The 25,266-nt window shown below is 43.0% G+C and overlaps 1 protein-coding gene and 1 non-coding gene across 4 annotated transcripts; both read right to left on the bottom strand.

Moving 5' to 3' along the window:
• Positions 1 to 416: 416 nt before the first annotated feature.
• JAML (junction adhesion molecule like) lies at positions 417 to 25,228 on the bottom strand. 3 transcript variants are annotated; one of them, XM_019716271.2, is made up of 12 exons: positions 24,514 to 25,228; positions 24,275 to 24,398; positions 20,705 to 20,828; positions 19,599 to 19,661; positions 17,118 to 17,272; positions 15,539 to 15,764; positions 12,080 to 12,192; positions 9,444 to 9,681; positions 6,375 to 6,513; positions 3,889 to 3,949; positions 2,558 to 2,644; positions 417 to 926 (listed from the first exon to the last, which is right to left on the bottom strand). In XM_019716271.2, exons 4-12 carry the CDS (start codon positions 19,639 to 19,641, stop codon positions 834 to 836), a joined length of 1,155 nt encoding a protein of 384 aa, XP_019571830.2. In that variant the 5' UTR covers positions 19,642 to 19,661; positions 20,705 to 20,828; positions 24,275 to 24,398; positions 24,514 to 25,228; the 3' UTR covers positions 417 to 833. The 3 variants fall into 3 exon arrangements, with proteins under 3 accessions (XP_019571830.2, XP_019571829.2, XP_019571834.2); XM_019716270.2 differs by lacking the exon at positions 20,705 to 20,828; XM_019716275.2 differs by lacking the exons at positions 19,599 to 19,661; positions 20,705 to 20,828; positions 24,275 to 24,398; positions 24,514 to 25,228 and adding an exon at positions 17,455 to 17,628.
• TRNAT-GGU (transfer RNA threonine (anticodon GGU)) lies at positions 11,201 to 11,274 on the bottom strand. Its single transcript has one exon. It is a non-coding gene; the product is annotated as a tRNA-Thr (tRNA).
• Positions 25,229 to 25,266: the final 38 nt, after the last annotated feature.

Below are 25,266 nucleotides of genomic sequence, written 5' to 3'. Positions count from 1 at the left end.
CCTGCCTCCCTCCTTCCTCCGGCCCATCCTCTCCGGCTGCCACCTCAAGGTTCCCCCACCCACCCACCCCCGGAAACCCAGCAGCATCGGGCACCCTGGATCCAGGTCCTGGGTCCCCTCCTGGCAGAGGCAGCCAGCCGCCATCACCACCCGCCCCATGTCCCTGACCCAGGCCTCTCAACTTGGTCCTTCTCTTGCTCTGTTCGCGGTTAAGCCTGAACAGCGGGCGATTTCCTGGCCTTCCTTCCTCATCCTGCTCAATTCTTTACCTCTCCACCTTTCTGACATCCCCTCCTGTCGCGTTATCACTCACTTCTTCATATTCTCCTTTCCTCCTCTGCCTTCCTCCCCTCACCGACTCCAACACCTTCCATTCTGTTTCTCTGCGATAAAAAATAAATTTAAAAAAAAAAGGATGATTTCCACAAACCACATTTATTTAAAAGAGATAATTTGCCAAAGGAGTCATTTGGGTTGGTTTTTACTTCTGAGATTCTTCCCAGTAACACATGCACAGTGAATGCAGTCCAAGCGAGGATCTGATCTGATGGAGTACTTGAGGCCACTGCGGCAGCTCAGCCAGGGTCCCCAGGGCCAGTGTCCCACTCCAGAGGGACCAAGTCCAGGCTCCCCTCATCAGGGCCTATTCCTCCAGAGATGCCCCATATTTCTGCCAGGCTCCGAACCCTCCATCTTCAGTCCTTTGACCAACCAATGAGGCGGGAGGACAACCGGGAAAGACGGGGGGTTCTGCAATAACTGGTACAGTGACTTGGGACACAAAGAGGAGGGTCTCTGCCACTGTTAAGGATGAAGGAAACTCTCCTTTCTTCTCAAAAGGCTTGCTTTGTTTTTGGTATTCCACCAGCTGACTTGTTTTCAAGTGAGTTATTTGGTGCTGACCTCTGAGAAGGCCAAACTGGGTGCTGCAGGGGAAGAAAGGAAACAAACAAAACACATTTGTAAAAAGTATTTCAACTGTAGTAGTTAACACTCATTGAGCTCTTTCTAGCTATCTGGCCCAGCTCTGAATTTTACCTGTACTATCTCTTTTGATCCTCACCACCTGGGAGGTAGTGAGGAAACTGAGGCTCCGAGAAGCTAAGTTACCTGCCCAGGATCATTCTAAGTCAGAGTCAGGATTTGGACCTGGGTCTGTCCAACTTCAAAGCTTGTGATCTTGACCACTGTGCTAGACAGCCTCAGAAAGGGGACACAGTATGGTGCCCCCTTCATTTAAGTAAATTTAATCAATTCAACAACAAAAAAACCCGTGCTCCCTATCAGATAATACCTCTATACCTGAGGTCTCAAACAAGTAGCCTGAAGGCCAGAATTTATCCACAGGCTTATTTGATTTGGCACGTAGTATTTTAAAACAAACTGACCAGTCCCTAAAGGCCTTTGAGTTTGTGGCCCTGGCCTCTCATCACGCTCACTTTATTGGATCCGTTTCAAGAGGTCAGAGATGCTATTTTCTGCAGAGTTTAAATCACAAGCACCTAGCACTGAACATGGGAAAGGTAGCTTTGAAGACAATTCACTCCTACATTATCTCTATCTCACAGACTTTCTGCAAACACTGTCACCCAGGTGAGTGACATGCTCAGCAGTAGCCACAGTACAGCTGTATCAGCAGGGCTCTAAGAGGCAGGATGAGGCCTGGCAGTTACTATAGTATCACATGGCAATAATGGCAGCAGGATGTGGGGGGAGGTGACTATATTCAACTACAACTTCAGAGTGGAGCTACTGTTTCACTCGGTGGAACCAGGCCAGGTCTCTGATCTCACACTTCCCTGGCAGAATCTGTCCCTGCTGCAATCATCAGGGAGTCATGTGTCCTTAATGCCAGTGCGACAGGAACAAACACAAGCCATCACCCACCCCACAAACAGAGGAGGCCAGCCTTCCTGACCCCAGCAGAACACTGCGCCCTTCATAGCCTGCTACACTTAGTCGTGTCCCTTGCCAGCTCCCTCCTTTTGTCCTCACCCCTACTCACTATACTCCAGGTACCTTTTCTAGGTGCTGTATTTCCCTGGGGAGTTTAGCAAAGAGAAAGAAGTATTATATGGAATTCAGCATGCAGGCTTCCGGGCTGAATTAGATTATGTCGAAGCAAAATAAGTCACAGGAAAAAAAAATCTAAGAGTTGGAAGGGACCTTTGATAGAAAGGGAAACAATCCCTTGCAACACAGCGCTTGCCCAAGGGTCTAAGGGTCCCTCTTCATTAGGCTGTGTTGAACCAGGGTTGTACTGATGAGGCAGACACTTTGCCTATCCCCAGGGAAGGTACCTCATTTCACCACTAAATCGATCACCTCTAGCCTTTAACGCCCCTTAATGCTCGAGACAGGGTATGAAGGCAAGTTTGAGATTACTCTCCTATCCAGCAGAGCTTCAGTTTCTGACTTTCCTACTACTTAGAAAAATCTCGGCCCTCAGCAGAGTGACCTCCCCAGGTGACCTAGTCACACCCACACCCATAAGTTTGCCATAGTCTTCCCAGCTCCTCCCACTTCCTGGCTCAGCTGGGCCCAGAATCCTTCTCACCATGGTCATGTAGGTGGCCTCCGATTTTTCACTTGATTCTTCTTCCTCGATCACCTCACGTGTAGTTATTGAGGAGTAAACATGTTTCTACAAGGGGAATAAATGGTATAAATAGCATCAGATTCTATAGTAGTGGATCTTATATGCCAGAGAAAAGGCCATCTACTACTATTTGCAGGGCATCAATCACCAAAACCAGCAGGTTCAGAGGGTTATTGAGAGCTGGGGTATTATCGATACTGATAATTCAGTCCTTAGTCTTCCCCCAAATTAAGAAATTTAACTTCAGCAAAGAGTACTATCATAAGAACCAAATTCTTTGCTTCAAAAGCCAAACAGTCTTTGTTTGATGGGTGTTTAGGTAGCAGCAGGAGTCCTTATCGTGCCAAATTATATCTACTCTGTGGTTATTTCCTTCTAATTAGAGACATGGCAGGATGACTGGCATTAGGCAGTAGCTAACTGCCATCAGCTCTTTCAGAGGGTTTGTATGGTAGGGACAGCCCTCTCTGACCCGCTGAACAGCTGTGAAGTTGCTGGTACTTTGTGATTCCCGTCCCTGACACTACGTGGGGAAGCAACGTCATCCAGTGAAAAATGCCTGGGCTTCTGGAGACCCCTGCACTGTGATGTGAGAAAACCCTACTCTTGGGTCACAAACAGCCCAAAAGATGGAAAGGTAAATATTCTAAGAGGGGTTTTTTAAAGTTAAAGAAAAACGAGTTCAAGGAAATGAATCCATTTCTCCAGCCTCTAGCAGCAATTATTTATAGCTCCATCACAAACTAACAGAAGAAAAATGCTTCTTGATCTGTCTTTCTAAAGGTCCCTGAATATTTCATCTTAACATTACCTCCTTCTCTTCACTCTGAATGCATCATAATTCTCCCCTATATTTACAGTGTCTCACTGATTATGAAGCACCTGCATAGCCTCACGTTATTGGAACCGCACCACAGTGCAAACGTTGGTCCTTATCCTGGGTTTACTGATGAGAAAACTGAGGATCACGGAGGTGGCAGAGCTGGCCTTGAAATGGGACTTTCTGACGCCAAATCTAGTGCTCTTTCCTCAGGCCCAACCAGGATATGCTGCCCATGCTGGGCTGGCCCCACCTGCCACACCTGACTTACTCCCTTGGGGGCTTTTATTCCAGGAATGAAGATTTCCTGAGCCCCTGCTCTGTGTCAGGTGCTGGCCTACATGCTGAGATATCACTATGAGTAAGACACGAGTCACAGAGGAATGATAACGAACCACCTTGATACTGGAGCAGTATCCACCTCGCCCTCACTGGGCACAGCAACAAAATGGCAGAGTTCTTCTCTTACCTCTGGTTGAGCTTTCTTGGTGTTCTCCAGGCTTTTTACCAGGGCTGTGGAAGTTACTGAACTGCAAGGCATGAAAAGCATGTGGAATTAACTGGCGAGTACTGTGTATATTCAAGGACTGCCTACGTGAGACTCTACAGAGCCTTGTGAAGAGAGAGACAAAATAGAGCAGGCGCTATTCTCTCTCGACTCCTACCTAGCTCACCTTGAAGTCTGAGAAGTGCTTCTCTTTCGTGGAGAGCAGGAAGGCATTCTGGAGATACTAGTCTTGGCTGAACAACAGCTTCTACTTCTCCATTATCACTCTACCTTTCGGTCTATAAAAATGCGAAGTGAATGAACAGAAAGGGGCATGGGGAGATGCTGCTGAACCAGCAGGGGGCAGCAGAAGCTCAGTGAGCCGTCCAGTTCAAAGGGCTCCTGGTCTCTCCCAGTAGGAGGCCAAACTGAATTATGCCCACAAACATCCCAAACAGTGAGCTCTGGCCCCTTCCAGGCCCTTGGCCTTTGATATCGTGACCATTTGCCTTCTGCATTTGCGAGTGAATATTTTTTTATTTTTTCCTTTTTTGGCCTAAGGTAGAGATTTAAAAGCTAATAAAGAATCTGTATTTTTTTTTGTCTCACAGCAGAAATATTTTTATTGTATTTTCTGATTATAAAGTTGTATAGTCTCATTGTAAAGTAATTCAAATAATACAGAAATGTACAGCTGGAGGCTGACAGTCCAGTAAACCCCCTACCGTCACAAGACCCACCTTCCCCTTTATCCCAAATTACTACTATTGATATTTAAGAATTATCCTTCCAAATCTCTCTCAATGCAAGCACAAGTACACTCACACAAAAAGTATTATATAATTTTCTTTTTTATAAACATGAGGTCATACTACAATATTTTATAATATAGAATTGGACATCTTTCCATGTCATTACATACATGCAGGGTTGTGTGGTAATTCATTGAATGGAATATTGATTCTTTGAATCATCACCTTTCTGACAGACACTGAGGATGATTTCAATTTTGTGTTTTTTCTCCCCCCCTTTTCCACCTCCGACCCCCCCACACACACACATCCCCTTTTGGTTCAAGCCATTGTTTCTCAGTCTAGTTGTGTAGGACACAGCTCCCTGGCCCACACTGGTATTGTGAGCCTTGCGCTGCCCCCAGCTGAGGTAGGCAGTCACCAGGCATCAATCGGCTGCTCACAGCAGCTCACAGCAACCCACAGCAGCCTACAGCAGCCCACGGCTGCTCACACTGGCTGCCGGCTACTCACACTGGCTGCCAGCCACTCACGCTGGCCACCAGCTGCTCATGGCAGCACACAGTAGCCCATGGCAGCTCACGCCTACCTCCGGCTGCTCACGGTTGTTCACAATCTTACCTGTAGAGGGCGCATCTCACTGGCCTGTGTGGGAATTGAACCGGCGACCTAGGCGTTAGGAGCACTGGGCCGGCCCTCAATTTTTAACTATAATCAATGCTACAGTGACTATATTTATGCACATATCTCAGCATATCATTCTGATTATTTCTTTAGAATACACTAGTAGACATGGAAGTACTACTCTTCATTTTGAGAAAAATTGAGGCCCAGAGGGCAGGAAGTGAGCTGATATGAAACCCGGGTTGTCTAACTGTCGGCAGCGCTATCAGCACGCTCAGAGCAAAGACGCTCAGAGAAGCCAACTAAGTTCAAAACCAAGTCAGAGAGTCCCTGGGGAGTAGAAGTGCAAATGTAGCAGGCGTAAGCACTTTCTGTAGAATCCACAGGGAAAGGAGACTCAAAAGTCATATGTGGGAGCCCTTTCCCATTGACACTATTTCAACAAGAGTCCATTTGCCCTAGCAACATATTTCATCAACAGTTGGGTAAACTGAGGGATGTGACTGCCAACAGCCAATGAAACACTAGTGCCCATGTCAGAGCATCTAGGCATTTTTGAGATACTGGGAGAAGTACTGATGAAATTTAAGCCTTTAAAAACATTTCAACAATAAATATTTTAGGACTTAAGGACAGCCATTCAAAAATAGCCTGTCATAATTAGAATGTAGTCTTTTAAATAAAGCAACTGACAGCCCTCAGGATCTAAGCTTCTATATGAAGCATATATTATGGATAATTCAAAAATCATTTAACTCAGGCATTGAAAGGCATCATTATAGTTCTTGGTTAAGATTTATACTCTTAATTATTCTCTATTTAGACCACCCTTTGTGAAAGAGCTGGGAATCTTTGTAAAATACCAAAGCGAATGAGGATGGTATGGAAATGTAAAAGGCCTTTCAGGAGTGAAGGGGCAGGGATCACTATACAGATGATGTCGAATGTGACATCATCCACAGATGATTCTATTTTGAAATACCCCCTTCTGTCAAAATGGCAGTTAGGGCCCTATCACTCTCTTCCACTCCAGGTTAGAGGCAGTCCTGCACCTCCAGCCTCCCAACCCAAGAAGTGAGAGAAGCCCTGTACCTCTTATTCCTGTGGGTCCTCTTAATGATCAATATCAGAACAGGAAGTAGCAGGATAGTGGCACAAACAATCCCCACAATGATCACCAGATGATCACCGCCCAGGATCTCAGGTCTGCGAACTACTGGAGTCACTGGTGCTTGGGAAAAGAGAAAAGCAATGAGGACCTCAATGTTCCAGAAAAGAGCTGAGAGCTCCACCAGTTCTATACCAAGTATCAGGTCAGGAAGTGTGGGGAGAAGGCCAGACTCCACCCAGTGTTAAAACACGAGGACTCTAGCTATCCCTATTAGGTTGAGAACCAAAGTCTGACCCCCTTGCTTACCCTTAAAATACACAGTAAGGTGGGTGGAAGAAGAGGATAACACCCCACCTATAGAATTTCCTTTTGCATTAACAAATCTATCTTAAAATGTGATTTACCAAACGTCATAGAAATAACATACATCTTAGAGGCTACTGATCTTTCTATGGGAAAGTGGTTGTTTTCGAAAGGATCTACTCATATGCTACAACCCTCGGCCCCATGGTCATGATACTGAGTACGGCCTTCTGAGGCACTTCCACCCATATAGTACCCTTCACTCATTTCCTCAATTCACTCTAAATACATACATCAAAGACCTCGTGGGGGCCAGATATCACCAGACATGGAAAATACAAACATGAATAATGAATGCATGGTCCCTGCATCCAAGGGGAGGAACAAACATATAAACAGAAAACTACAGACTGTTATGGGTACTATGACAAAAGTCCATATGGGGAGCAGAGGGGTGCAGAAAAAAGGGTACCCAATTCCATGGGAAGCAGATGAGAATTTGTCAGCAAAAGTTCTAAAGTTTAAGCTGAGCCTTAAAGGAAACATCAAGTTTTGGGAGCAGACAATATGGGGAAGGACAGAGGGGACATTATGCACAAGGTCTGGAAGCCTGACAGGACGGTGCTTTTAGAAACTAGAAATAGTTGCATTGGTGGGTGTGGTGGGGAATGAGGCTAAAGAACAGGGTCTAAGTCATGAAGGACCTTGATTAGCTCAGCCAGAGTTTTGTTGTTGTTTTTTTTTGTGTGTGTGTGTGTTTTTCTGTAGGCAATGGAGAAACCACTGAAGATTGTAAGGCGTGGAATAGAATGTTCAGATTTGTGATGTAGAAAGATGGCACTGATAGCTGCATGAAGAATGAGCAGTGGCTAAGATTGAAAGCAGAGACTAGTTAGAGGCCTACAGTCCAAGACAGAAATAAAGACAACTAGACTAAAGTGGTGGTGATGAACTGGAAAGAAGACAGATTCAAAGTCAGTAGTAGAAATCACAGGACTTGACCTGCTGGTTTAGGGGTCATGGGAAAAGGAAGACTCAAGTACAACTCCCGGCAGCCAGTTAGAATAACTGTAGATGATGACGGCGTTAACTGAGATTGAGGAGATGGGCTGGGAAGAGTCACGCAGGGGGAGGTTTGGATATGTGGTATTTGAAGTGTTTGTGGAGTATTTGGGTGGCGTTCATATAGATACACAAAGATAGATAAATTGTGTCCACCATAGAATGCATTGAATATATGTACAGTATAGTGCCCAATACTGCTGAGGCAAAGAAGGCTGCAGGTGTGCAATTCGAGTACCACTGGTGATCTCAGCTGGAGAAGAGGCAGAAGCAGAAGCCAGAATGCAGGGCACTGAGGAGTTAATGGGAGATGAGACAGGAGACAGCCCACACCGCCCTTTAGCAAGCTATTTGGCTATGTCAAGAAATATATAACTGATTGTGGTAAAGGCTGCACAATTCTGAACATACTAAAAACCACTGAGTTGTACATTTTAAATGGGTGAATTGTATGGTATGTGAGTTGTAGCTCAATAAAGCTGTTTTAAGAAAAAAGAAGATAGACGATGAGAGCTAGAATAGACAAGGACATAGGTAAGAAGAGTTGAGCATATTAATTAGGTTGGTGCAAAAGTAATTGCAATTTTTGCAATTATTTTTAACCTTTTAAACCGCAATTACTTTTGCACCAACCTAATATGTGCTGAATGGTAGAAACCAATGGAAAATGAGAGCTTTAAAAGCCATGTTGTGAGGTTTCTGAGGAGAAGAGAATGCACCTGAGCACAGGGGTTCAGACGAGCCCAAGCAGAAGGGACCTCAGGACAGCAAGCCAGAGATAAAGGCAGGCATAGATATAGACATTTTTGTGGGTGGGGAGGGCTTGGAAGTTGAATGAGCTCCCACCAATGGCTTGCATTTTGTCTGTGAAATGGAGATAGGATTTCTGAGAGTGAAGAAATCCATCTGTCCTGCTTCCCTGTCCAGCTGGGACTCTTGGCTATTAACAAGACGGTGCCTCCATAGACTTACGACTCTGGCCAAAGGGACTCAGGTGTGTTCCACCCTCACCCCCATCCCTGCCCCCAACCAACCACAGCCAACCCCTGAGGACCCCAGTGAAAAGCAAAGTCCACAGGCCACATCCTGACTGTTAACTGGGTTATGGTTTAACTTTAACCCCTCACTTATCAACCACTCTCAGTCAACACAATTGAGTCTTTATTCTTCTACACACTGGCCTCAATGCACAGTGTTTGCCAGAATACAGAACCTTTGATCAGAAAACCTCTATTTTTGGTTCTGGTCCCTTCCTGTTTTCTCTCTGTTCTTTGCTATCTCTCACCAGCTCAGGATCATTTTCCCCTCTGCTACAGAGCACACAGCCTCTCCTTTGAAGCTAAGTAAAAATGACTTTGAACATCAAGTCCAATTCACCTCTGAGCTTCTGTATCTTTAAATTGGTAGATTGCTCTGGCAATGAGTGAGGTCTGGCAGAGGGCTGGTGTTCACTAAATATTGGCTCCTTTTTCCTTGACCTACCAGGAGGGCCAGAACTGGGATGAGGCAACCAAGGTTTCCAGGGCAGCAAATTTAAAGAAGCCTCACTCTCAGGGTCGTACATCACCTGACAGTGATGCTTCCTTTAATTTTGTACCCTAAAAGCCTTTCGGGTCTCACCCTAGTCCTGGCCATGCCAACCAGCTATGAGGCCCCTCATCCCTCTTTAAATAAAAATTAGATACTTTGGGGCTCCTTCCAATTCACTTTCAGCACAATGGTTTTCCTGAATGTCAGGTTCCCCAGGTGGATAGTGCAGGTGTAGCTTCCTCCATCGGACTCCTTCACTCCTTGGAGCACGATGGAGCCATCATTGCGGGCAGTGTTCCCCACCAGGTTTACACGGTTCTGGAAGCTGCCCCAGTTCTGAGGGTACCCCACAGGTACGTTGGGTTTGGGGTAATAGTGCAACACAATCTCCTCCTAGAAGGGAAAGGCAAAATGATTGAGATTGCAAGGACTGGGGGCGGGGCAGCGTGGGGAAGCTTGAGACGCCCTGAATGTGCAGGTAGTAATGGTGTTATCAGACAGTATTAGGTAACACGAAAGTGTGAACACACACGTGTGTGCAGGCATGTGTCGTGGTGAAGGATGCTAACAAACTACGAACAACTGTTCCACCTGAAGAGAGGGACGAGGAAAGTGGGAATGAGGGGCTTTCACTTTCTACACTTCGCCAGTAAAAAGAAGTAAAAGTACACCTTTACTTTTTATGACATTTCCAGTTTGATTTCCAATAGGAAATCTGAAACACGACTAAAATGGAACTCTAAGTTTTTCCCCCAAACCAGTTTATTCTAGTCCATCCCATTTTGGTAAATAGCAACACCTTCTTCCAGATGCTCAGGCTAAAACTCTTGGAGTTACCCTTAACTCCTCTCTTTCTTGAACAACTCACATCTAAAATCCCTCAGCAAATCTACCACCTCTACCTGCAAAATATATCCCAAATCTCACCTCCTCCATGGTTGCCACTTGGGTCCAAGCCACCATCTCTCATCTGGATTCCTGCAAGGAGCTTCCTTACTTGTCTCCCTAACTTACTTTTAAATACAGTCTATTCTCAGCAGATGAATCATTAGAAATATAAGTTAAACCATGTTACTCCTCTGCTCAAAACCCTACAATTTCTACTAAAAGTACATGATATGCCCCACCCCCTTTTCCTCTCTGATTTCATCTTCTACTTGTTCTTCCCTCACCAATTTGGGTCACTTCACTCCAGCCACAGTGACCTCCTTGCTGCTCCCTGATTACTGGCCTCAGGGCCTTTGCGTTTGCTGCTCCCGCTACCTGGAACACACTTCTTCCCAGATATACATGGTTCATTCCCTCACTTCCTTCAGACCTCTGTTCAAACGCCACCTTGTCAGTGAGGCCTCCCTGGCCACCTAGTTAAAACAGCCACAAGACTCTGCTTTCTTGTTCTCCACAACTCTCATTACTACCTGATGTATTTAGTATTTATTTCTTCATTATTTTACTGTGTATCTCCCTTCATCTTGATTGTAAGTCCCCCATTAGGGCAGGGGCTTACACTGCATAGCAGATGCTTAAATGAATAGGTGCTGGAATTTTTATCAAGGGATGTAAACATTATTATTTTTTAAAAAGCTTTTAAGAAAAGGAAGTAGAAATGTGTATATAGACACAAAAATGAATAAAAAGTCTTGGCCCCTAACATCTTGTCTCTTGTGATTCAAATTCACAAGTCAAAATGTCAATTTTCATCCTATTTTCTGTTGTGACTCACTTGGTGGATGACATTTAAATGCATGACAAGCTCTTGGGACTACATATAATTCCCCATAATATGCCATGATACCACCCTTTCTGACCCACTCAGACAGCATATAGAAATCAAGCAAGTTTTTCTAAATGCGTTATTTTATTTATTTATTTACTTACTTATTTATTTATTTAAGGAGGGTGCAGCTCACAGTGGCCCATGCAGGGATTGAACCAGCAACCTTGGTGCCACCAGCACCATGCTCTAACCAACTGAGCTAACTGGCCACCCCAGGAATCAAGTTAAGTTTAAATGACTGTTTTATAGGGATGATCTGGAATATGTCTTAATTTATAAAAGCTAAAACTTTCATAAACTTTCCACCTTACTTTTATTAACAGTAAGTTACTTGGGATGTCCTTCACAACACCACAGCTTGACCCATAAGTGAATCACCATGCCATATTTGACATCTACTGGTCTAGTGAACAAACTTGCTCTTTATTGCTTCAGAGTTCCCATGAAATACTCCTCACCCTGGCCTCCAGGATCTACTAATTCCAACACTTGAAGCATCCATGAAGACAGAGGAAATTCCCTCCATCACATAAATGGGGCAATGGAGCACAGAAAAAAACTCACAAAAATAACCCAAATAAGAATAAGAATGTAATCATTCTTATGTCTAGCCCATAGCTTTCCTGGCTAGGCCACAAAAATCATCCCCCTAATTCTCCCATGGACTCTACAAAGAGAAGAAGGGAGAAGAGGAAGGAAACTAAAATGCGGTGGCCAAGTCATACACAAATGCTTTACATGGACTATCTCATATATGCATCTTCACTATCCTAAAAATTATACATTTTCTTCTCCTTCTCCTGCTCCTTCTCCTTCTTCATTATCTTCATTAGAGTCATTTTTCCTATCAGGAAGCTAAAGTTGCCCAGCCAAGTAGCTGAGCTAGGAGAAGGCCCAGTTCTGACAAGATCCGGAGCCAAGCACTTGCAATGCCACCGCATGGCACCTGGTGCCTAGATTCTCCCTCTCCCCGACTGTCCTGACACCATCAGCCAGGGGCTTCCTCTTCATTACCTTGGCGTGCTTTCCTGATGAGAACATCCAGTCTACCTTGGTCATGCGTTTCTCTTCTGTGCTCTGGAAAACACATCCCATCTTAATCGAATCACCCACATTGACCATGAGCTCTGGGGGAAAAATGATAAATCAAGTCAAACCCAAGGTATAATCTATAGAAGCCAAAGAACTCCTAGAAGACATAACGTTTAGCCAAATATTCTCAACAGTAAAATAAATGTTAACACCAAATACTGGACACATTCTTTCCACAGATGATCCTATATGGACAAGGGACTCAGAGGCATCTCACTCAAACCAATAGACACTCTGAGAGTAAGAGAATACCTTCTGATTACCCACATACATCAAGTCTGAGGGGTCCTGTTGTCTTCATACTAAAATAAACATTTTCTGGTCCTCTTTAATTCCCTTCTCCCTTCCCTTTTCCATAATTTTTTCCATGATCCCAAACTCCACTTCAAGTTTATACTAATGAAAGTACGGAAAATTTTGAAGCCCACCACCTTCTGTTCACCTACTTAGATACCCACATCTGCTTAACATAAACAGGAAGTGGAAAGTTATATACCTCTCATTCTTATATATAACCCCTGGCTCTCCTAACTGAAAAACGGAATCATAGTGACTCTCCTCACTTCTTTTATCCTTTTTACAAGTTGTCTTAGGACTTACTTAGGACAGTTCTGGCTACAGAACAGGTCACAGGACTCCTTGCTAATTAGGCCAAGACAATAGACAGCTTTTCTCTGACTTTTCTTTCTGTTTCAATCCCCCAGCTCCCCCCATCCCTCTCTCCCTTCTTCTGGCTTTCTAAGTCCTAGGCTCTTCCTTCTGCTTATTTGGATAAGCAGCTGACCTCATCATATGTTTACTGCATAAGTTATTTCAAGAGGTCCTTGAAAAAGAAAACAATTAGATGTTTCTGATTTTCTTCAATAATGCTCTACACAAATCAACCACAAAGTCAACTAAAAGATAAAAGGCAGGATGGTATTTTAGGTAGACTCAAGCTTAGGTCTTAACTGGGCAAAGTTCCCTCAAAAATAGCATTAAACAAAGCTCATGAAGTAACAAACACACTGCATAAGCTGATCTTTTCATCTAAATTTTTCCTTGGGAGAACATTAACTTCCTGCCCAGCAGGAGAAATGCGTAATAGGAGGGAAGCAAAAGAAAATATTATGAACTTGAAACTCTATAGAGGGTATTATTTTGAAAGTAATAAAAATTCACTCCAAAGAATACCAGTAGAGAAGGAAACGCCCTCAAATTCCATCAACACATTAAAAACTGAACTCTATTTTTTAAGTGTAATAATAATGACTAAACCTTCTGAGTCCTTTCAATACACCAAGCATATGCTAGACACTTTGTACATAGTACATTAGCTAGTCATTACAATATTTTGAGATATGTACTATTACCCTCCCATTTTACAGAGGAAGAAAGTGAAAAGAGACCAAAGCCACATGGCCAATAAAACATAGAGCTTGAACTCAAACCCAGGTCTGAGTGAAAACAAAGCCCAAGCTTTCTCACTCACTACACTGTACCATCTCACATAAGTGGAAGGATGGCTGATTCCAGAGCCAAGTACAGGAAGTTAGTATTATTTTTATTTGTAATAATATTGTCTATAGTATTTAACTAAGAACTATGATAAAAAGAATTAAAGTAGTAGAATCAAAAAAAATTATAATCTGAAGGGTAAACTTTGTAAAGAAAATTATAGATGACCGCACAAATGGAATTTTCACGTGGGAGGAGACAACCTCCAGCAAGCAAGTTGGACAACTTTGCACTGGCCACTAGGCGAATTGTTAGGAATTGGATCTAGTCCCACTCTGGCTAGAGGGAAAAATAAATACAAGGTGCTCCACCAGCTACTGGGAAAATATATAACCACCCCTAAATTTGTGCTAGCCTGTTTCCATTGATTCAACTCTTAAAATCAGCTCCTTTTGGCTTCTTCCCTCTGTGTCTCTTCCAAGCAGGAAAAGGCATCCATTTTGTCGGCCATGCTTGTGTGGACAAGTGTTTGGCCACAGCATCAGAGGACAAAACAGAAGGCAGAGTAACCCCAAGGTAATCCTTGGAACACAGGCAGCTGATTCATTTCCTCTTCCTAGAGAACCACAGGTTTGGAATCAAAAGAAAAATGCCAATCGAAAAACAGTAGAAAAAATTAGGAGGGAAACCAGAGGCTACCTTCTACAATTCCTCCTACAACTCCATTTTTTAGAAATCAAATTCAAGTGAGGGACACTCATTCAAGAATTTCATTCATTCAACAAATGTTTATTGATTGCTTACTCTGTGCCAGGCTCTGTGCCCAGAGCTGGTCAGAAGACAAAGAACACAGACCCAGGCAAACAGGAAGACACAACTGAGCAGGTATGATGCGTATCACCAAAGGGGAGGACAGGGAGCTCCAAAGGAGCTTATTAAAAGAGTGGACCTAAACTGGGTAGTGGGGAGGAGGGGATCCAGATTCGAGTTCCCTAACTAGACTGTAAGCTCTCCTGAGGACACAGACTTTCCTTCTATCTCACTTTTAAAGAATGTATTGAATTCTGTGCTTTTCAAACTTTTTTTTTTCCAGTTATTAGTTTCAGGTGTACAAAACGATGTAATAGTTAGACATTTCACCCCTCACAAAATGATAACCCTCCTCCCAAATCTATTGCCCCTCTGGCACCGTACTCAAACTTTTTTAAAGCAGCAGAATTCTTCCTTCACACAAAACCTTACCTGGAAGCCCAATGAATAAAACAGGAAAAAGATAAAGGACTTTGGTTGCAGTGGAGGTGGAAGCCTGAGGTCCTATCTGACTAGCTCATCTATCAACCCCCTCCCTGTTCTCACCCTCTGTGTGGCCTACCTGGTTCCTTGGACACTGAGGGTTCTACAGAGCAGTTTGTAAACCACCAATCTACTGATGTCACTCCTTCCATTTATAAATGGGGAAAATGCGAACCAAAGATGTTAGAGAAATCTGCTCATTTCTTTTATATTCCCCAAAACACCTAACATAGATACCTAAAAAATATGGACGTGTCATCAATGTGGATGACTGATGCAAAGTATCAGGGTATGGTAAAAAAAACATGGACTTTGTTGTCAGAGATGACAAGGTCCAACTACTGGACATGATATTCAATAAATATGGGTCCTTAGTCACTTAACCTCTCTAAGCCTCAGTTACTTCATCTGTAAAATGAAACAAACAGTACTTCCTTCACAGCATTTCCAAGAGGATGAAATGTGCTTAAAGTAATAATAAAGTAATAATCATCCTTATTTTTATTTAAAGAGCACTATTTTTTGAAGACTCACTCTGTGTTAAGTACTGAACCCAAAGGCTGGCATTTACTCACAAAAATCTGTTCCCTTTCCCCTTTGTACGTCAAACCTCTTATTCCTTCTTCCTTCTCAAAGCAAGCATTCACGTACCTTTGGGCTCCTCTGGTAGTACGTGCAGCACCACTGTTTTTTTGAACACGCGGCTCTCCATTTCAAGACGGATTTCACAGGTATATGTTCCCTGATCAGCCTCTTCCACATTTTGGAGCAGGAGAGAACCGTCATTGTGTAAGATGTCCCCCACTAAGCGCACGCGATTCTGGAAGCGCCCCATGGGCACACTGAGGTTGGCGTAATAGTATAGCACGTAATCATCCTGGAGGATAACCCAACATCGGGGAAAATCTAAAGTCAGTGGCACCAGACCTAGGAGTCTGGATTCAAAAGACCCTGTTCTGTGGAGGCAGCACAGTCATCATCACCATGATCATCATGATAACGTGACCAAAAAGTATACGTTACCCAGTTAATAATAATCACTATTCTAACTTGCACAAGGCTCTATGGCTCATTTATACAAACACAAATGGAGAAATATGGTCCACACATTTTCATTTCTAACAGTTTAAGGCAAAATGTAACTCCTACTCTGAAGATCACTCTGGGGATTCAAACTCATGACTTCTGAAAACCACCTCCCATCCTCACCCCATCTTCAGCCACGGCCCACAGATTAGATGGCATTCAAAGGCATGATGCAATCACACTGGCTGGCTGTTGGGAGAATTACCAGCGTTTTGGCTGTCACTCCTTTCTTGACAGCCCTCTTCCAGCCAGCATATATCATAAGACATGAAAAGGAGTCATCAACAGGAAGTGATTTACAGGCTGGGAGGGGGAGCCCTGGGAATTCTTATTTCTACTTACACCATGGGAATATCCCTCTTATGATAAATAATAATAAATGTTTGACAGTAGCATCATAGGGATAACACGTTCTAAACTACAGAAACAATATTTCATTTTAAACATTGGGACCTTATTGATAATAACACATTACTTAGGACATATTTTACAAAAAAGTATCTCCGCAAAATCCCTGGTGAGGCTTAATATGCTGTTCGTGCCTCAAAGAGCTCCCAAAATCCTCGCTCAGCCATGCTGCATGTGCTAATCCCAACACATCAAGCAGTGGTGAAGGAGAAAGAAGATTCCCCAGCACATAAATGGAGCAGGAGAATGCTGAAAGAATCTCTTTCCCTCCCACTCTCCCGCCCCCAAAACCTACTACTGTTACATCACTCTTATGCTGAGGCCATAATCCTTCTGTCTAGACCAATGCTCTCTCACCATCTCACCCCTCCCACGCACCTATACTACTCTACAAAGGGCAGAAATTGAGAAAAGAAACTCAAAGAACTTTCTGTGCATGTCTTTCATTAGCTTCTAAATGTCCTGAAAGTTAAGCATTACCATTATTACAATTACCTTCACCTACACCTTAGCAAATGGGGAAGCAGAAGCTCAGCGAGGTTGAATAACTTGCCCAGCTGATTACACAACCAAGAGTCCAAGCTGAGAAGAAGCCCAGTTCTGATAAGCTCTAGAGCCAAGCCCTTGAACACCACCCTATGGCACCTGAAGACCTAATTCTCACTCTCCCCATACTGTCCTGACACCACTGGCCAAGGGCTTCTAATACATGGTAATGTTTCCTTCTTCTTTTTACCTTGCTGTGCTCTCCTGATGAGAACATCCAGTCTACCTTGGTCACACGTTTCTCTTTCGTGCTCTGGAAAACACATCCCATCAGGGCTGAATTACCCACGTGGACTGTCAGCTCAAGGGAGGAAACAATCAAGTCTTTCAGGCCCAATGAATAATCTACAGAAGTCAAAGGCAAGAGGAGACATCATTTAGACAAATACCTTCAACAACAAAAATCTGTATTAATCACCAAGTATTATACGCCTTCCTTCCCTAGAAGATCCAATATGGACAGAAGCCCTTCACTCAAACCAGTATGGCATTCCCAAAGGTAAGAAAAATACCCTCCAGTTACTCACATGGCTCAAATCGGGGGTTCTGCAATCTTCACACTACATAAATGCTAACTGGTCCCATTCTCCTGGCTAGTCTCTTCTCCTTTTCCAGAATTCCTCCCCCCAATCTCCTTTCTAAAGAATGAAGAGAAACCCTGAAGTCCTTCCTTTCAGGTCATGTATTTAGACACCCACAAACAGGAACTGGCATATATTTTGCTTTTAGTTTCCCACCAGTTCCCTACCTGAAAAGCCAATTCACAGATATATTTGCTTCCTTCCTCTTTTCTTTTTCTTTAGTTCCTGTACAAAAGCTTATCATTGAGTTTGCTGGCTGATTCTGGCTGTAATTGTCCTTGTAATTAGGCCAATACAGAGCACAGCTCTTCCCTTGAATTTCCTTTGTATTTATTTGCCTTCTCCCCACCACCCCCTCCAGCTTTGCCAACAGCCCTGGCTTTTCAGCCTCTAGGTGTCTGCACGAGTGGTACCACTCTACTATCTGTACATTGCTCAAGTAATTTCTCTTTTCCCTAAAAGAGAAAACCATTACGTGGATATTTCTGTTTTCACAAGATAGGCTCTATGTAGAGACAACAACATAAAGAAAAACATGCTTAGATGTTGGCCAGTTTATATCAAAGAAGAGCCAAGTGAACACATATGGGAAAAACAGTGCCAGTCTTTTCATCCAAGCTGTTGCCCTGAGAGAAGAATGTTAACTTCCTGCCCAACAGCAGGCACACACGGTAGGGAAGATGTAAAAGGAAACATGAACTCTAAACTCTCTGGAAGGAATTATTTTGAAAGAAATCAAAATTAGCTCCAAAAATGATTTGGAATTTTCCTGTAATGAAGAACTGAGCAACTTTACTGTGGTTACAGGTACATGAAGCTAATTTAATTTAACATTAAGTGTGTTATATGTAGAATTAAGTGAAGGTTTGTGAGAAAGCAAGAGCAGCAACCAAAGTGAAAAGAAAAGAAACGTACACCTGACAGGTAACCTTTGTAGAGAAATGGCTGAAGAAAATGAGACTTTCTAAAGGAGGAAAACCTCCCCATAAGACGTATAAAACTTGATGCCACCGAGCCACTACATACAGGGTTGGATTGTTAACTCTGGAGAAAAGGGGAGAAAAACGGTGGGCTGCTTCACAGAGCTCTGGGAAAATATCTAAATACCCTCTGAAATTATGAAAAACATTCTCTAATCTCTAATACACGTCATTTCCGTGTGTGCGAGCGAATTGCACGCACGTCCTCTCTATGTTGCCTGGAACTACGTAGAGCAAAGGCAATTTTTTTTGTACTTTGCTGAGTCAGTTTGCACTAATAAAGAGAAAAATAAAAAGCTATGAAGGCAAAGTACCTAATTAATTTATTCTTCTTACAGAGATATATATCCATGGAATAAAGAGAAAAACATGGGGAGGGAGGAGGAAAAAGTTGGTAAGAAGTGAAGATGAGAAATGAGCACAAAAAGCAGCCTTGAGCATTTAGGTTACGTTTGAACAGGAGACTCCAACCTGGGTGGTCTGAGGAGGCAGCCAGAACAGCTGGCTAGAAGGAAGTGGAGCTTAAAGGGGAAACTGAAGCATAAGGAAGCCTTAAGCAGCCTTGCTAGGGTAAGGTGGGGAGAGGAGGTTCCAGGCAAAAGAAACCACCCCAAATTGGGAAAGCGCTCGGTGCACTGGAGGAACCACAAAAAGCCTGGCTAAAGCATGGAAACAATCACAGGGCTTCTGGGCCTTTCTCTGGTAATTTCATTTCCTGATCTGAGACTCGCTATGGTTTCAAAGATGACAATTTAAAGTGCAGGAATGCCAGAGGGAGGGGTTGTTTTGTATCGCATAGGAGAGGACTAGAACACCCAGTAAGACCCCAAAGGCATTCTGCTTCTACTAGAGAAGGGGAATATTCAGCTTTCCAAAAAAGAGTCTGCTACATGGCTTCTAAAACAGCTGTTTTAGCAAAACAACTGTTTTAACAAAACTACGAAGTTCCAGGTTAGGGGTTCTGTTTTCAACAAACCAAAGGGAAGTGAAAATACACAAAATTGGCTTTTGAAAATGCATGAGACTTATGGTAAGTGGAATACGGCTCCCCTACCGCACCCCCTCAACCCCCCCCCCCCCCCCCCCCGCCATCTCTTGGCTTCTACTTACCCAGTAACACTGACATCAGGATGAGTTTCGGTGGGCACAGCATGTTGATCTCAATTTTTCAATCTTAAGATAAAAGCAAAAAATCAGAAAATAGTTTCAAGAGAAGTCCATTAATTTGACAAACCAATTGTGAGTTCCTCCGTGGGCCAGCCTCTGCCTGAAGCTCTGGGGTGCAGCATTGAACAAGAAAGACAAGGTCCCCGCTCACATGTAGTTTGTGGTGGATGGTGGGGGGCGGGGGGGAAGTAGAGAAAAAAAGAAGCAAATGAATGAATAATAAAACAGCAGATGCTATGACGAAACAAAACAGAGTGGTGTTGGGAGAGTCACTTGGGGGCTCCTTTAGATTAGCTGTAAGGGAAGATTAAATGAAAGTTGCTTTTCAAGAGAAAAAAAGCAAACAATTCCCAGATACGCTTGAGATGACAACGCTAGACATTCTACAACCTGAGAGTTTCATATAAACAAAAGATTACAGGATACTCAGCCTGAAATTTTTACCTATCTCTCCAACTAAATTAAAATTAGTATTTTTAAACATATGAAGAATATTCAGGACATGTGGGAAAGGAGATACACAAATAAGGGGAAATTTTAAAACTCAGTCAAGGCATTCGCCAAGCTCTATGACACAAAGAAGCCACATGAAAGGTCACAGGTCATGGTGAGCTTTTTTTCTTCTTTGTAAAAACTTTTTAGGCAGGGCAGCACATGGGTCGAATGAGAAATGGGCTGTGCATGGGCAAAAGTATTTTTTAAATGACCATCCATGTTATCTCTGTGGTATTAATTTCACTGCAGCTATCAGCTCCTAGGAAAGGAATCAATGTTCTACACAGTGCCCCGCAATTTTCCTAATGAAACAGAAGAACCCTAACTCCAAGGAGTTACAGTTCAACCAGCCCTGCATTCCTACCTACTACTCTGGCTGGTTTCAGCCATGATATGATCCCTGCACCCCTAACAAACTGCCACTGGAGGAATTCCACCTCAGACCTGCTAGGTTCTTTTTTCTGCATTAACATCACAGTACCCTACCCAGCTCTGATGGAAAATGGTGGCCATTTTAATTTATTAAAAAAATGATTTCTTAAAAGATTCCTTACCTGTATTCTAATTAACAAAATCTTCCATCTGGAAAATCAGGATCAAACTGCTTAAAAAGGTCCTATCCTCGGTCCCACTTATGCAGAGAAGTCAGCTGACCCTGCTGAACCTCAGTTTCCTTGTCTATAACATGGGCATAATAATGCAAGGATAAAATATGATAAAGTAAATAACAGTGCTTTGAAAGACAGAAAGCATTACCACATGAGATCCTATTTTCCATAACCTAAAAGTCAGATAGGAAATAGACTTTGCAGCTTTCCGGGGGGATTTTGGGTTCTGAGTATCGACCTTAATAAGAATGGCAAATGACTAATGAGAATGAACTGGAAACTTTTAAGTTTCAATTTTTGAACCCCATCACAACAATGTACATAGTAACTACACTGACTCAGATATACCAAAGTCACATGCAGTTGCTAGATGTACAAGCATAAGCACATCTAATGAAAACACAGACCTCTCCCAAGACAGCCAAGGCCCTATTCCTGTTCCAGGACACACGCCTCACCCACACATACATGAGTAAGCATGATAAAGGGCTACCTTTATGGCATGTCATAACTTGAATACATCATGTCTGGCACCTCTGCAATCCCTCTCACATTCTGCATGAATTCTCCAGGAGTTGACTGTTCTCCCTCTTCTGCCCAGCAAACTGCTCTCATACGTCGCCCAGTGTACCACTTGCATGGAGAAGTAATTGATTTGCATGTCTAATCCAACCCCATTGAGTCTACATTCTCAAGGGCAGAACCATACATGTCTTATTTATGTGTCCCATGCCTGTGCTACAGTACCAGTAAAGTGCCTGGCATATACTGGATAAATGCTGATAGCTGCCAATATGACCATCAAATTAAAATCAACTTAGATATCCTGCAACTACACCACTCTACTCTAAGAGGAAATCAGTGACCCTACCAAACTCTGAATCTAGTCACCAAACTCAAGTCACTCAAAGCCACACCCAAACCATTTTCCAACACATTCTAAGAAATGTGTAAACAATCTGATGAATAAAAGACACCCATTTCCAGTTCCAAGTACACAAATGCACCATTAGAACTGTGTGAATGAGTAAAGCAGCAATGATTTAATGAAAAAAAGCATTGAATTGAATGTTTAAAAAATTCTCTTCCCAGGTAAGACTTTCCATTAACTAATTCTTTACTCTTTGGGAAATCACTAAGTCTACCAGGACCTTGTCCTCTACATTAAAGGATCGGACCAGACAAGGTTATATGCCGGGTACTGTCTCTGAGTGCTTTATATATTAAACTCATTCAACCCTCACAATAACCCTATGAGATTTTACAGATGAGGAAACTAAGGCACAGATTGGTGAAGTGACTTGCCTAATAACACATGCCAAGTGGCACAGCGAGGATTCAGATCTAGGCATTCAGGATCACAGCCTGTCTCCTTACTACACTGTACTGCTCCTCCATATTTGTGAAAGTAACCAATGTTTTAGGGGAAAGCTTCTCTGAACTTCATTTGTCAAAACAAGATTAATCTGCTCCCCCTAACTAAATGGTCTTCCTACCCCCCTTCACTGTTCATCTTTTAGATCTCAAGTTAAATGTCATTTCCTCAGGGAAACCTCTCCTGAACCACCCTTCCTAGGTCAGGTGCCTAGGCGCATGTTTTTTGTTTTTGTTTTAATATTTTTATTGGGGAACATGTGTTTTTCCAGGACCCATCAGCTCCAAGTCAAGTCTTGTTGTTTTTTGTGTTTTTTTTCAATCTAGTTGTGGAAGGTGCAGCACACTGGCCTATGTGGGAATTGAACCAGTGACCTTGGTGTTATGAGCACTGCGCTCTAACCAACTGAGCCAACCGGCCACCCAACCAGGCACATGTTTTAATAGTACTATTTACCTTTCCTTTAGGGCATTTGTCACAATTTTTAATTATCTATTTACTTGTGTGCTTGCTTGATTAAAGTTGCTCTCCACCCTCACCCCTCCAAGAGACTATAAGCTCCAGGAGGCCAAGAGCTTTGACTACATGCCCCTGCATCTCTAGTGCCAGCTCGGAGTAAGGCCCAGGCTGGCCCCAGCAACCACCTGTCACATGAATCAATAACACCCAACAGGGCCAAAAACACTCTAGTAAAGTTTAAATTTCCATTTCCTAGTTAGTTGGCAAATATTCAGAAATTCCTCGTTTATGTCAATTAGTCTATGGTAAAATCAGTTTTGGTATACATCGTTTCCTTTAAAGTCACGGTTTCCAAAAACTTATGGACAAAATTAAGTGAGGACTTACTGTATATAAAATGAATCTGTCTTTAAAAATACAGTCAAAGATTTCAGCTGCACCTTGATAATAACAGACTACTTGAATTCTCAACTTCGACCCTGCTTCCTTCTTTACGTACTGAATTATCTCCTCAGCAGATGTTCTTGAGGAGATAATTCTACATAGTAAGCTATCGCACATATTGGCCAAACGTTTTGACCTGAGCTCATGCCTCTTTCATAATTCCTGGCAAAAATCTTCTATCATTCCTGGGGAGCTGTAACTATCGGGATTTCCTATTATTAATCATGTAGGGGAACTGTTATCCTTGGCACAATTAACACAGGAAAAAATCTTCAGAAAAGAGTCTCTTGACAATGAGACTACCACACAAAATGTGAAAATGAGCCCCACACATCACAATATTACAAGACAAGACAAGAGAGAGGTGCTGTCTCAGAAAAGTGTTTGCCCCAATAACGACAACCAACCACTGAGCAAACACAACTGCACAGCCTCCCTTACTCACACAGCCCGCTCCACCTGGAGTGCTATCTATGTTCCCTCAATTTACACATGGCTGTGCACCTCCAGGGTCTAAGATGTTTTTAGGTATACAAGTCCATATAGCCATTCTGAAGTATCATGAACTTCTTAATATAAGTCCTCATTTTTCTTTCCAAGACCATTTAATACAGACTGGGAGGTTACATGGCTTCTTGTAACATAGTCTAGTTCACATCGTTCAACCTTTACTTGAAGACAACCTTGGAAGTCAGTATTCCTGCTCACTCCTTCTGACCAGGTTACACCTGAACCATTCTACATCATTTTTCCTGAGATCAGGGCTATGCAGAGGGTGTGACAAGTATGGACAATAGCCTAGCTCTAGTGGAAGGTTTAAGTTCCTCACTTTCTTAAGGTTAAGTATTAGCCTATCTAGGATTGGGAGAAGAGAAACAGCAAAGGAAGACTCTTGCCATGAGTTCAAGGACAGCTAGTCACAGCTCTACCTAAAGCCGCAGGCAAGTTAAAAGCTAAAGCCTTAGCATCATCATCATCATCATCATCATTTACTCTTTTATTAACAGCAAATCTTACTCCTCTTTTCTCTGAGGATCACAAGTTACTCTACAGTACAGAAAGGAAAACTGCACCCCCTAGACGACCTTATGACAGTCCTCCTGCAGAGATCGAGAGTTCTGTGATTGTGGCCTCACGATACAAAAGGACTGCCATTAAATTAAAACCTTCAGAACCAGCCTTCTTCTGAGAGAGAAAAGTTCAAATCATTACTTAAGAAATACAAAGCAACTGCTTACCCAAGATGAGGAGAATCAATGCACTGAACTCTCCCACAACTGCAGTTCTCAAGTCCGACTGCAGAGACTTCTGCCAGCACAGGGTCAGGCTCAGAGCAAACCAAATGCGTGTGTTCTGAGGTGGCTGCAGAGACACAAACAGGAACCTCTGAATTAAGGTTCTCGTTTCAGTCATCTGGCCCATTACCCAATCTTTATTAATACTTTCATTGTAAAAAGAGGTAATAAAGACAACTTACTGAGGAGAACCTCATATTCCAGACCTCTGCAGGTATCACCTCCCCTTCTGGAGTACAAGCTCTCCGTGAGTGGGATCTTCAATGGCATCAGGCAAACATTTGCTGAGAAAGAAATCTGCCTCATGCAAACAAAATACAGTAAATTTAAGATGAACACAAAGCATTGTACCCTGTGTTTAAACTATAGCAACCACTCTTATTTTTCAAAATAAGAGCCAGGCAATCCCCCACTTGCTGCTTCCACAGATATGGCTCCTCAGTCCTCCAACTCATCACCTAGACATTTCGATTTCCTCTGACAGTATGGTATCAGCATTTCCAGAATGTAAGTAGCATTTTTATTCCCCCAGAGAATCCCTTAGGTGACTTGGACATCCTAGATAAGAACTCAAGGCTTCTTCTCTTCAAGGCATCTTTGGCTTTTAAGTCACCACTTCAAAATAAGTGTTCTCAATGTACACGCCTTTAACCTTGGCTGGGTTGGCTTGACCTACACGTGGGCATGCTTGTTTTTTGTAACTTGACCCGTATCATTTGAAAAGTTGTTGAATGCTTGCTCTTCTCAAAGACTATGCTCCATGATTCTTGAGAATAGGTGTGCTGGTGAGCCAGCAATTTAAACAAATACTCCCACCACGGCACATTGCAAGCTACCAACAGTTTAACAACCAAGAATTGCAAAATTCCTAACTATTTAACAATCAGCTCGTGCTGTGTGATCTGGCTCCAGTACACTACTGAATCTATGCAGGT

Source organism: Rhinolophus sinicus, linkage group LG06 (assembly GCF_036562045.2).
Source record: "Rhinolophus sinicus isolate RSC01 linkage group LG06, ASM3656204v1, whole genome shotgun sequence".
In the NCBI taxonomy this organism is placed as follows: Eukaryota; Metazoa; Chordata; class Mammalia; order Chiroptera; family Rhinolophidae; genus Rhinolophus; species Rhinolophus sinicus.
The sequence above is the reverse complement of the archived record's forward strand: the minus strand, read 5'-3'. Positions and strand labels throughout refer to the sequence as shown.

Excerpts from the sequence above, each read along its gene's own strand:
- JAML (XM_019716271.2), bottom strand. The coding sequence starts at position 19,641 with ATGCTGTGCCCACCGAAACTCATCCTGATGTCAGTGTTACTGG. Across the intron at positions 6,514-9,443 it reads GAATTGGAAGGAGCCCCAAA|CACCAGTGACTCCAGTAGTT; the intron begins GTATCTAATTTT and ends TCTTTTCCCAAG. Across the intron at positions 3,950-6,374 it reads AGGACCCACAGGAATAAGAG|TTCAGTAACTTCCACAGCCC; the intron begins GTACAGGGCTTC and ends CATGCCTTGCAG.